The sequence below is a fragment of the Dermacentor silvarum genome, chromosome 2 (assembly GCF_013339745.2).
Source record: "Dermacentor silvarum isolate Dsil-2018 chromosome 2, BIME_Dsil_1.4, whole genome shotgun sequence".
In the NCBI taxonomy this organism is placed as follows: Eukaryota; Metazoa; Arthropoda; class Arachnida; order Ixodida; family Ixodidae; genus Dermacentor; species Dermacentor silvarum.
In genome coordinates, this window is record NC_051155.1 from 191,724,269 (window position 1) to 191,738,140 (window position 13,872).

The 13,872-nt window shown below is 45.9% G+C and overlaps 1 protein-coding gene across 1 annotated transcript in view; it reads left to right on the forward strand.

Moving 5' to 3' along the window:
* The first annotated feature begins 156 nt into the window (after positions 1 to 156).
* Positions 157 to 13,872, forward strand: part of LOC125943567 (uncharacterized) — a 78,456-nt gene continuing 64,740 nt past the window's right edge. The window contains exon 1 of the mRNA XM_049662989.1: positions 157 to 749. Within this exon, the coding sequence (XP_049518946.1) occupies positions 659 to 749 (91 nt within the window). The 5' untranslated portion in view covers positions 157 to 658. The remainder of the gene's footprint in view (positions 750 to 13,872) is intronic.

The following is a 13,872-nucleotide window of genomic DNA, read 5'->3' on the forward strand; positions in this document are numbered from 1 at the left end:
TTTAGTGACTGCCTTCGAACACAAACTGGTCACAGGCACCGAAGAAATAAACTTTTTTTTTATAGTACATCTGCTAGTACGAGTACAGTGCCTAGAATATACTTAGGCACTGTTGTACGAGTTATAAAAAATTGAAGCCAAATCCTTCAAAAATGTTCAAAAGTATATTGAGCAAGAACTAGCAATTTTTGCCTTATTGCTTTGCAATAAAGCACAATTATAGTATTTCCCGTAAAAAATATTTGTATTCGCAACAGTGCAGTTTTTATGCACTATTATTCCTTTTGCAAAGTTGGACCATAGCAAATGTAAGAGGAAGTGCGTTGCACTCCATGGTTGCAGTGGTGTGGCCTTACTTGCCATCTAGGGGAGCTTACACAAACTAAACACGCATCGGTCTTGCATCTCTGGCGGCCAAAACAAGAACCAACAGATCCGATCCTGTTTCTGTCCGTACGCGAACCCGTGTGTGCGTGTGCTGGAGCTGTCAAGTGCATCCCGTCGTGTTTTTAATTGAAAGAGAACGCACCGGGTACCGGCGCTAGGCACCGGGCTTCTCACGGATTGTGTGACCGATGGCCGCGCGTGCACTGTGAGACCTCGGCGGCTGCAAGCTGTTTGTGGACCTCTAACCGGCCTCCCTTTTTAACAACGGGCGATGGCCAAAATCCTCAAGCACCTCGGCTTCGGCAAAAAGCCGCCGATGCCTCCGCGAGTGGATTACAATATGCGGTCGTACTTGGGATTAGGTGAGTGTGCGCTATTCGTTCTAATAACGTTCTCCGTCGGCACAGCGGAGCATGTAGCTTCTGTGCTTTTTTAGTGAATGGAGCCGCGGTTCTTAGCGTTTGCTGCATCCGCGCATGCGGCGTTGGAGGAGCGCGCGTCCGTATCTTCGATTTTGTCGGGAGGGGTGAGTGACTTCCGAGCAAGGCACGATTATCCGTCATCTTCCGCACCGGCCAGCTTCAGTTGATGCGTGCGCTCATCGGGAGAAGACCAAATTTTTCCTCGATCGTGACACAGATGCATGCAACGGCATAACCGCGACCCCGTTATATATTTTTTCGCGATGCTCCTTCGTAAACAGGAGGTACCGTTGCACACGCGGAGTCTCCATATCGCTCTCACCTCCCTCCGCGTGTTTCGCGCGGTTGTCTTCTCCTATGACAGCGCTTCGCTTAATTCCTTTACCTTTGCCGCAAGTCACAGCTAGCTTTCGTTACCCTGCACCGCTTTAAGTAGGCGATACGAAGAAATGAAATTGGATAAAAATGAGCGAGAGTAGGCGGAATTATTAAAGCTTCAAAGCATTCGTTTATGCAAAAATTAAAGTGAGTGCTCCCTGCGCGCCTATCAAAAGGAGGGATTGTGTTCCGTAACTAACTGTCCGATTCGAGAGGGCGCGGATTCGTTTGTAAAGTACACAACAGAAAAGGGACGCTATACATTTGTATTGTTGCGTTGCAGCATGCGGTTAAATCAAGCACTGCTTTTTTCATATGCCGAGAGAAAATATCTGAATATAAATGAAAGGAACAACATGAAAATTAAAATACCATTGGGAAGGACGAAAACGCACCATTAAACGGCCGCACGCTCCTGTTTTTCTTTCTTTCCTTTTTTCTACCCTTCTTTTTTTCCCTTGTTATTCTTTCTTGCTCTTTTAGCGTCGCTCTTTCCTTTTATTTTCGATTTAAAACTCAAGAGACCTGAAATTCTAGTCTTCACACGCGTAAAACATCGTGCACATTCGATCTGTATCGAGTGAATGAATTGGAAATGACATTTTCCGTTGTGCAATTTGAGTGGCGAGGGCTTGAGGAAGAGCAACAGAATTTAGGAAGGAAAACTATATATTTTTCCCCTGGAGGCAAAAAGGGTGAATGAAAAAAAAAAAAAAATCAATGATCTAAAATAATATCGCACTTCGCGATAAATCATGAAACGACAACCATAATTTTATCTAATATCTAATTTAGGGTCAGATAATATCGCAATTCGCGATGAATCATGAAATGACCATCGTAATTTTATCTAATATTTTTTAGGTCAGATGGTGCGCAATATGTGCATATATTTGTTCCTCTATAAGCACTAAGCACCAAGCTCGATACCCATCGCTTTTAGGGAGGGATCTTTTACGGATGTAAAACGTCAGGAATGAAAGCTCCGGTACTTCCCATTCGTCGAGATCCAGTAAAAGGTAGTTTCTAAAATCGTTCTGTCGAACGCCCTGCCTCGCTTCTCCATGAAAGTTTGGTTTGTACCTAAGGACAGAATTAGTCCTTGACTTTGCGGAGCGCAAAAGCTGGAGCCGTTGGAAAAATGTGTGCTGCGTTGTTCTTCCGTCTGTCGGTCAAAGCGCTGCGCGCTCTTTTGTAGTTTGATTTTGGCCCACTGGGCTGGCAGAAAAAGAGGGTCTTAGTACTAGTAAAAATAAAATGAATACACAAATCGGGCACGTAGCCGTCTCCTAGTAACTGACGAAAGCGTACCACTAACATTCTTTTCTTAAGTCGATGTTTGCAATGTTAAAATGCTACTTAGCGTGTGTATGGAATTGCCCTTGTAGATGTTTTTTTTTTTTTTTTTTGATGACATGCTACTCACTGAACCCTCTGTATAACACCCGTTCCTGCCATGGTAGTCAGGCTAGCAGTAATAAATAAGTAAATAAATAAACACAGACGACATAGATCGCCCTTGCGAACGCCTCATCAAGATTGGCTTGATTTTCGGTCTTATTCAATCGAGGAAAAATTCCGTGGGAATTTCTTTGTTTCCGTTGACTCATGATTTCATTTGAAGCCAATTCATGCTGTCGTTTTCCTATGTCGGTTGCGGCGTGTGCACAGCTTGAGCTGACGAACTCCTTCACTTTGATGATGATGATGATTCTTTAGACGAGTCCTTTGGCTCTGTAGGCTTGACGTCAGGCGGACAGTTTCATAATCTTACCATAGTGGCCGCACGTGAGGCGATAACGTGAAGTTTGTTTATGTCTAGCTTTGCCGCCGTTGAAGTACGACTTTCACCAGAACGTTTGACCACGGTAACGTGAATGAAATTCACGGCAGAGCCACGCGCAGTGTCCGTGTAAACTGCTCTGAATGACTAATACGCAGCGCGCCAATCTCTCTCTCTCTCTCCCTCCTCCATTCCCGAAGAGAGAGAGAGAGTAGATTTTATGGTTGCACGTAAAAGGCATGAAGGAAAGGGGGGGGGGGGGGTTAGGAAGGAGTGCCACGTGATAAAGCTGAATTCAGGAAATTCTGACAGAAACCATCGATAACATGACTATAGCTGTCCACCTTCTTTGAAGTCCGCTGAACCCACCGTGGTTGCTTAGTGGTTATGGTGTTGAGCCGCTAAGCACGAGGTCGCTGTATCGAATCCCGGGCCACGGCGGTCGCATTTCGATGGGAGCGAAATGCAAAAACACCCGAAACGCCAGGTGGTCGGAATTATTCCGGAGTCCCCCACTACGGCGTGCCTCATAATCAGTGTGTGGTTTTTGCATGTAAAACCCCATAATTAAACTTAAAAAAAAAAAGGCTGGAAAAAACGCTAGACTCCTTGCCTCACTTCTCCACAATTCCTTCACCAGAATCACCACGTCCCCCTAATTCCTTTACACCGCCCTCGCAACATTCCTCGACGTACTCCTTGATCGTCGCAATGAAGCGAACGCATTGAAAAGTCGGCCCAACACGTGATCACGACGCGATAGATTTGCGTGTCTTCCATGCCGGGATCAGTGCATGCTCTTCCGAGTAGAAGCAACGGGTGTGAGAGCAACGTCCGGCTGCCGCACTCGCACGTGACAACGAAGAGGATAAGTGTTTACGTTGCAACGAGCAGACCGAATAAGTTGCACAAACATATCGGGCGAAAATGTGCACCGCACGGGTGGAAAACGCCCGAACAAATGTGCTTCGATCAAAACATAGCGGAAACCGAATACAGTGGTCCGCCGCATGAAGGAAAGAAAAAGAAACATTGTTCGGCGAGGGCGAGCGGTCACGTGTTGGGCCAACGTTTGGATAGAGTGGCTAGAATGTAGTTTGGAGGCATCGGATAAAAAAAAAAAAAAAAAAAAAAAAAAAAAAAAAAAGACCGAAGAGGATTCGCTTGCGAATGCTGGCTGTATGACGTCATACTCCCTCCCGCTTTGCTTTCCTTTCGCAATGACAGAAAGCCACTAGTGCCTGAGCACACGGTTGAGGTGTCCTCTATTGAGAGACAGTTATCGCGTTGCACTTAACCCAACTTTTCACCCTTTTCCACAACAATCTCTCCACTGAGAGCGAGAGAGGGAAGCGGAGAGAAAGAAATCACATTTGTTTTTCAAGGCATACTTTAAACTGGTTGGGTTGGTGGTGTGTGGTAAGTTTTGGCAGAATCTCTGAGCGAATGAAAGTGCCCCTATAATTATTATACAATGTGTCGTAACCAGTAAAAAAAAAAAAAAAAAAAAAGTTATTGCATGTGTCCTCGTCGCCGTTTTCTTTTATTTCACAATCTGCTATGGTATCGTATTAAATTCTATTGTTTCTTTCTTGTAGTTTTAGGCTTGTATTATAGTTTAAAAATTTCTTTTCGCACTTTCATTATTTCCGAATGCTTTACATCTCTAGGTAAAAGAGAGAACTACTGGAGGGAGAGCGTTATTTTTCGCTTTAATTGTGTGCCCGTGTAAATTCCTTTGTAAATGAAGTAAACCATCAAAATAGATAAATGTTCGCTCATGGCCGGCTGGCGTTAGTGGAGTCTTATTGTATTGTTTTCTTTTTTAAACATTGGTGAAAACAAGGCGATCGCCATGGTTTCTCACTCGACAGTCTGTTGAATTTTTGTCCCTTGCATACATCTCCTAATTTCGCCGATACCATGCTTCGTCCGTTATTACTGCCGCGGACGCGCTACCCCTTTCAGTCCCCTGGACCGTAGCCAAAAGCACGTGCAGGGCGGCTTACCTTCGGCAGGGCTCTACAGTAAAGATACCGTGATCCCTTGTCAGCGTGTTTAGAACGAGGCCGTTCCATTGTCGTGCCGGCATGTCCTGACATCTGGTTTTGGGACTTCGCTGCTGGCAATGTACGGACAACCGTAGATGCTGTTGTGCTGTTGCGCTAAACGAAACGCGCACGTTTGTGCGGCAAGCTATCTATAGCTCGCGTCATTGTTTTTGCTCGTGGCGGTTATGGACGCGCGTGCGCAACAGGCAGGTAGAAATTCGCGTCCAATATGTAATAGCGTCACCTAATACACTATATATGCGAATCGAACCCGCTAACTTCCGCTCTACAGCACTACGCTATAGACCCTGAGTCGCCGCACCTGTGTGTGTGTGTGTGTGTGTGTCCTTCCCCACACGCGCATCAGGCGCTGTTTGTCGATGCGCGGTGACGTTTCTTCGCTTGTAATTTAATTGTCTTATAGCCAGCTGTCGACCTTACCTCACCGAGCTATAGCCTGAAAAGGCGCTTTTCATTTCCGCTTCGCTTACACCATGTCTATTATCGCCTTAAAATTTTTAGTTTAATTAATTAATTAATTATTATTTCTCGGGCGGGGGGGGGGGGGACCGCGAGGCGAGCTTATCACCTTATCATCCACTGAGCAAGTAGTATCACACCAGCTGAAATGTATTCGGAGGCCAGCAGCCGTCCTGTACTCGTCTTAAGAAGTTAAGATCCTTCTGGGCAGTTACTCTTATGTTGCGACGCGCGGCGTAAGCGGAACCGACAGCGCGATCTCTTGCATGCCTGCTGCTCGCTCTGCTGCTGCTGCTGCTGCTGCTGCTGGTATACCGTTCTCTGTCACGCGTCTTTCGCTCGCGAACTTCCAATTTCCGCTCCGTCTGCGAGCAGCAGCACCCCGTTCGTTTCTTCCTCTCCCAAACGCGGACTCGCTCGGCGGGCGGCGGGTTTCAGTCTATTTTCGAGTGAGCAGGCGGGGTAGCGTCTGACTCCTCCAGAAGGGAGATCCGGCTTTAATTTACGCTCCGTCTCCGTCCCGTGCGCGCGCCACAGTTTCCTGCGTCTGACTCTCTCTCTCTCTTACTTTGTTTAGCTTGTCTTCTTTTTTTTTGTTTCGTCTGCCTTCTTTCTGGTTCCATGTTTGGCTGCCCAAATGCCCGGTTATAGCTGACGCCCCTCTGCGCCACGAAATCCGCTTCCCCGGAACGTCTCCTGCTCGACCCCTCTCTTTTGTTGTCATCGACGCTTCGTTAGGCGTGGAGTGACGTCATAGATGCGGGACGTCGCGTTGCCTCCATTTCAATATTCTGATTACCGCCCAAGCTATATAGCGCCGCACTGTTCCCAGCTGTCCCCCGTCTCTCTCGAGCCCCCGCGCAATGTCTCACTCGAAGCAATTCGCTGCTGGCCTGAATGCAAGGCTACGTTGTCCTACAGCAGGCGAACGCGCGTATGGAAGCTCGGGATGCTCTCATAGGGAATTGCAAAAGGGATCCACACAGCCAAAGTTAGTTGATTAGTTATTTGGTTAGTTTGGTAGTTAATTAGTTATTTCCCCGAGGATGACAGAGATGGGCATTGACCAGTGAGGCCAGAAGGAGGAATGGACGCCCGGCGTTTCGCAGGCTCGACGTTCCCTAGAGCCAAAAGGACGTCAAATGGCGCTTACAGGCTTCAGAAAAAAATTTGACCCGTTTGCATGACATGTGTTCAGTATTGGGTACTGGTTACTTTATAACCACAAACATGCACAAGCATGAATGGTTCTCATTTTATTTTTTATTTGTTTCACCCGAGGAAGGAGAATTAAAACACCGCAGGCGGAAAACTACAACAGAGTATATATTGTAGAGTCCTGCGTCTATAGAGACTGCTGTAACACACGATGCTAATAGCCGGATTGTATCTGAACATGTTAGGAAATTGTATTTTGTCGTCTCGATCGATTACAAACATTTTTGGCGCCGTTCTTGTCACATTGCTCGAAGTGAAATTGCTCCCTGTAAATCGCAACTACGAATAAGCAATGCGTATCAATAAATTAATAGCAAGCTTTTCTTTTTTTCTTCGTTCTCTCTAAACTGTGGTACAATTTAGCATAATCTCGGACTTCTTGCAACTGATAGCGACGTGAAGTATATGGCAGGCGCCCAAGCGCGCGAGAGTTACCTCCATGGCACGAATGGGGCGTGGAAATGTGTCAGCGACGGGATATACGGTCTAGAAAGTCGGAGCTCTGACTTCGCGCTGACAACGCGCACGTATACATCTGAGGGGAAGGGTTAGCAAGCGAGCAGTGACGGTTATAACGAGCGCTTTTGTCACGGCGGGCTTTCCAGCTGATGTATAGTACCATCATCATCGGATGACTAGACTATATTTTCAGACCGTTCGCTTAATCGCCGCGTATAATACTAGACCTACAGCCACGAGCTTGTGATGTCCGACTTCCAGGAATCAGGACCACCCGGTTGAGAAATGTTAAAAGAAAGGAAGAAGGAAAGAAACAAAGAAAATGATCAGTAGTTTCGTTTGAATTGGTATTCTGCTGCACAGTAAGGACATGTGTCATGGGAAACGACACCTGAGTACGTGACTTGACCTCTTTATTTACTTAGCTAAAAGGGAAGTCGGCAATAAACGCGCTTTTCGTTTAGCCGAGCGAAATAACGAAATAGAAAAAAAAAAAGTTTGTGGCTGGTTGCTTCTCGAAGCAAAGTCAATGAACGCAGAAGCAACTAGTGCGGTGATGAGCCATCTTGAGGTATTTTGAGTGCACCAAGTCGTAACGGGGACGGCAGTTCAGTTCAGGCGCGTACAAGCAATGAGATCATTTCCGCTGTGCAGTTTGACGTAGACAAAACACTTTTGCGTTAATGAATCCCGAGAAAATAATCTCTTCGTCTCGAGGCACTCCTTACACGTTGTTTGAGTCAACGGATGGCAATATCAGACTCTGCGAGCTCTTATATGCTCGTTTTGTTTTCCCCACTTTTTCCAAACGTCTCGCGCGTTCTCTAAACTTTACTTACCCTTCTATTATTTGCTTGTATCGTGTGTTTGTGTGTGTGTGTGTGTGTGTGTGTGTGTGTGTGTGTGTGCGTGTGTGTAGTGTCTGTTCCGTACTTTGTCCTTATTGTTAAGCTTCGGAATTCCCCGGAGTGTGTGTCCGCGTCTTCTTATCGCCTCCTTATTTTCCTGAAGTTGGCGGGCTTATACCGCGTGGTTGCTCTCTTTCGCCATGTAGAGGGAGTCACGTGATAAAGAACAAGAAAGAAACGGTTTCCGCTTTTCGTCCTTGAGCGCGTCAGCTTGTGGCGCGTCTCCGTTGAATGACGCGGCTTTCGAAGCTTCAGGCAACAGTTTTATCGCTTTAGCTTTGTGGTTGCGTTTCGTTGGGGCACAGTGGATGGTGCGAGGAGCTGCTAGCTGACTTTAGCAACCCAGCCCCCGTACGCAGTAGTGGGCGTGCCAGATTTGCTGCTCTAATCAAGCAAAGAAGTTCTTCTGTACGAGCATGGAAAAACCGTGCTACTGTGTGGAAATGATAAAGTTAGATTTCTAGGATAATGTAGCAGCAATCCATGCACGTTCCCGTAGTCTTCGAGCATAGTTACATCCTTTATGATCACATATATTCATTTTCATTTCATTTTATTAGGTGTCACCAAACGCAGATTACACGGCAAAGTTGTTGGGCCAACATCCGAAGCTAGTGGAGGCTCACGTTCAGGCATAATTTGCAGCACAACACATATAAGATTAAGCAACATAGTAAGTATGTGGTACATTCAATTATTAAAGTAATCAAATTACATTTCAGCAAATGAGTCAAATAACATATGCAGTCAACCGTAAAAAACAAAGAAAATTAGTAAAACAGTCACATATACAAAAACAGTAAGTTTGTCATAATTACGCTCATATTATATGGACTAAATTAAAGAATAGTTGAAGCAGAAGAGAAACAGCGATAGGCAATGAAATAACATTAGTGGAGTCATACGTTTGCAAAATAGAATCTTTTAAAGTTGTGAGCTGTTTTAATTTCAAGCGGATATTGTATTCCATATTTTTGCGCCATAGGGTTGTGTAAGACGTTCGCAGTGTACGTTACGTACGCGTGGCAGCCAAATTGAAATTAAGGTAGTTTGCGCTTCTAGGCGTTACTCGTTGGTACAGTAAACGGGCCAATTATAATGGATGATTATTGTATATAGTGTCATTGATTGCTATTAAAGATTTTACTTCTAAGACATACATGAATGGTAGTATGCGAAGTTCTTGAAAAAGTGGTTGGCTGCGATGGCGTACTGTGCGGAAAAACATGATACGTAAAACCCTTTTTTTTAAGTCGAATGATGAGTTTTAAATGGGACTGAAATTTAGAACCCCAGGATTCACAACAGTATGTTAAGTGACGCCGAAAAAGAGAGTAATAAATAATCCTTAGGACCTGGGTATCGAAATGACGTTTGGCTTCTTAAAAGCGCAAATAATTATGATGCCAGTTTTAAGCAGACATTACCTATATGTACTTTTCAGCTTTAAGTAAATTCTAATGGAACGCTTAGATATTTTACAGAATTAACCGCTTCCAAGCAACAGGTATCAGAATAAACGTGTAACAGTGTCGTATCAATATGGTGAGCGGGATATAATATAGTTTGTTTTGGAACTATTTAGTTCCTGGCTGTTTGTTTTCAGCCAATATGACAAGCACGACAGTCCTCTGTTTATGATTAAAGCAACCTCGTCTACAGATTTCCCAAGAAAATTAGGATAGTGGGATTCCGAATTCGTTGAACGGGAAATACGGCTTATTACTATCGAGAAACTGCCGGCGAAACTTTCCTGATCCAATTTCCCGCCAAGGACCGCCGAGTCGGTGACGTGGGTGTGTCGTCATATATTTCGCGGTGTAATTAATTTTGAGCGTTTGAATGTGCCCGTGCGTTAAGAGAACCAGAGTTGACATGCTGAGCCTTTTGGTTTTTGTTTTGTTCTAATCCACTAAAATGATAATTATAAAGGATATAAACAATCAACTAACCTCGACCAATGGTCGCCATATAATGAAATAATCTGGAGCTGTTGTTTGAATGCCATGGTGTGTCATTATGACACTCACTTATACACAACTTTTTCTTCTTCCATTTTGCTTGTAAAGCTACCACTAGTGGTAAAAGGTGCACATTATTTAGTACGATAGTTGCGAAATCTGCTTGATACACCTGAATAAATCGGGGAACTGATTGATGCCAACCTGTTGTAGAACGATGCCTAAAGCTGCCCAGATGGCGTACCTGCAGTAGGGTGTCGCATGCACGCGTGCCCAGACACATTAGAAATTTTTCGAATTTTTTTCAATTAAAATTTTTAGAAATCGCCTGTGGCAGGTATCATAATCCTTATCATTGAGCTGGGTTATTCGATGAGGCGAATATTAGTAGCACGAGAAATCGAAACACATACTCAACTAATTAATTTCTTAGTTGATTACTTTACGACACATACTGCAACTTACGAATTGTAGCCGGTGAGCTTGTCAGGCGTATGTATCCACTTGGAATGAATTTCCAGAATGTCACCAGTTTCGAGATATGCGCCATCAAACTCGCCTTAAAAATGCACTGTTGTTCCACTTACCTTTTTACCAAAATGGGGGCTGTTTTGACATCGAAGCACAAAGGTAACTGGAATGCCCACATTTCGTCCCACACTTTGGGAAATAATATCTCGAAACTGGTGTCATCCTGGAAATTCATTTCAAGTGGATGCGTCATGCGAGCTCACCGGCTGCAATTCGTAAATTGCAATATGTGTCGTTAAGTAATTAACTAAGAAGTTCATTAGTGAATTCTTGTTAATTAGTTGAATATGTGTTTCGATTTCTCGTGGTACTAATGTCCGCCTCTTCGAATAACCCAGTTTAACGATAAGAATTATGCTACCTGCCACAGGCGATCTTGAAAAATTCCGTAGAGCCTAAAAATGAACACCCTGCATATCTTATACCGTGGCCGGGCCTCAACAAAAAATCAAAGTTATAGTACCCTCCCCACTTCTTGACAGAAATCGCGGTGCAGTTTCCGTTCAGCTTTTGACCTCATAGATCTCAGTAAAGCGCGCGGAAAGAAGACCTGTATGGCTAAAGTGCTGTTGAGTTCACACCGTGTGACTCGGGCCGAAGACCGGGACGCGGAAATGAGGTGGGGGAAGCGGTGGGATGCGCGACACTTGACTCTCTCTCTCTCTCTCTTGTTCTCTCTGCCACTGACTCTGAAACCGATCTGGCGGGTGCGGTGCTTGGCACACTGATAAGACGAAGGAGGCAGATGCGTCGCGACTGCGAGGCGTCGCCGCTTCGTTCGGTCGGTATCAGGTTGCGTGGCAGCGTTCGACCCTTGCGTCGCGAAAGCAACAGGCCCCCATATACGCCGCAACTGCCGCTGCCTCCCTGCTGCGCTTTTTATTCGTGGCGTTTGCTTTGAGAGGAGAAGGAGGCTAACAGTGGCTTCGTGTGCATGAACACCGCTCGGAGGGCCATCGTAATTTTTTGCACTTAGCCCGACCTTGAGTTGGTAAGCGATGTTTTGACGAAGGCGCCGTGTGTTCGCGGTCGTAGACATTAAGATATAAATAAGTGAATAAGTTGACCCAGCAGGATCTCAACACCTTCTGGCTCTTCACAAGAGAGGCAAAATCTTTGCCCATTTTAGTCCCCTTCCCGTCTGTTACGAAATGAGCCATCTTTCCTTCAACAAACTCTTGTTCAGTCATTTCCGCCCGTACTGAGAATATACCGCGATGTTGCCGCACTATTTCATCATAGCCGCCAGCATAGACGGGAGTTCGCTTTGAAGAGGCCAGTCTCCTGACCGTATATGTTGCTGAAGCTAATGGTCTTCTTTATAACATACAGCGATATCCGTTGCAGTTGTGCTTTAATTTTTCTTGCTTTCTGTATGCACGGTTGACAAAAGTACACCTCTGTTAGCGTGCCCCTATAAAACCATCCGTGTTCCTGCCGACTCTAGCACACTTACCTAAATAAGTTCGTGACGCAAAGTAATAACCGCGACCAAAATATCAGCTCTACTTCTTCACACATACGCGTTCATACACGCAGCGAAACTCCACATGTCGGCTGGAATATTTATACGTATAGCGTCGGTGTTACGCGGTGCGAGCGGGAGAAAAATTAATAAAGCGTGGTGGAAGGAACTACTGCTTATACTCCGCGCTGCATAATCAATCTCTCGTTTCCTGCTTTTTCTTTTGTTCTTGTAGTTCTGTCTCTCTCGTTAAATCCGTTCGCATCGCTCCGCTCCCCAGTAGCGACGCAAGGCCGGTCAGTGACGGCGCCCGTTCTGCTGCAGATACCCTCTTCTATATCAGCGCGCGCGGTCGCCCAACCTTTCGAGTGCCTTTCCGTTCGCCGTTGTTGCCTCGGGTCTAACGGACGAAAATAACCGGGGCGGCTCAGGGACCCACTTGGCTGAATTGCGCGCCTGGGCTTCGTGAGTGCGCGCGCGCGTACCTATTATACTATATAGAGGCCGTCAAATGGGCGTGTGCCGAAAAAGCAGGCAGCAGCGTAACAACAACATTCGGGGCGGCCATCGATGGTACACAGATACGCGCCGACAACCACCGCGCCTTCTATATGGGAACGTGTAGTACATTGTCCCTGCAGTTTGTGTATTGTTTTCTTTCTTTGGAGATGGTATACTTGTGTGCTTCAGGGGTGCCGCGACTGTGCTGATGGCGCCTCCCCAAGGAAGTCTGATATACTATATACGAGACGTCATTCATGCCATCGCTGAATGAGCGTGGGACTTTTTTTCGGCAGAGCACTTCCTGTTACATAGCGCCTATACATCATTGACCAGCCGGTCGATATCCCCCTATATCATAGCGCATGCTCTGCGAGCATTAACATAATTTCCAGCACCTTTATTGCACGCACTCACAAGCAAACAAACAGCGCATGTACGAGCAAACACGTGATCGCACGTGTTCCCGCGGTGGCTGGACTGGCTGTGTCGTCGTGCTACTGAGTACGAGGTCGCGGGTTCAGTTCCTGGAGGCGGCGGCCGCATTCCCATAGGGCGGGATGCGAAAGCGCTCGATCGTGTAGCTAATCGGCAGACAGCCCCGCTTTAAGATCGGAACAACCTCAGGTGGTCAAAAGTATAATCCGGTGTCCTATAGCAACTACGGTGTCTGTCATAGCATGTGCGTTGCTTTGAGAACACGTTGAAGCCCATTAATGAATCAAATCGCCAAGGAGAGCGCATGTGTGGGCGCTCTCATATACTTTATTGCCATCCCGCGCGCTCAGTAAGTCAGAGATACAAGTCGCTGTAAAAGACGTCATATAGTGCACTTACATATACGGTGTTTTGAAATAAGCGTGTGTGCCACAAACGCTGTGCTTTAGTGCTAATTGCTCCATGAAAGTATTCCATCAAGGTGGTGTTTAGGGGAGTTCATGTGGTACATGCCGAAAGTTCCAACACCCTGGAGAATGAAAATGACTTTTGTAATCACCATCCAGAGGCCTGCATTGTCAGGAGCGCCACGGAAATCGCACCATAAAACCGAACGACATATACAGTCGACTCCCGTTAATTCGACCTCGACTAATTCGACTTTTTCCTTAATTCGAACGCACTGGAAAGTCCAGGTTACAAACCATACCTTGCTACACGGAAGAAAAGCTTGCTTCGTTCAAACTCGAAAGCATGCCGCTTCGGTTAATTGACCCCGACCCTGCAGTGCCCCCCCCCCCAACCCACCCCCCGTACGCGCAGCTATTGCTGATAGCTATGGAACACAACAAATTCAGCAGATACTGCTACAGCTTCCCTAGTCGCGAAGC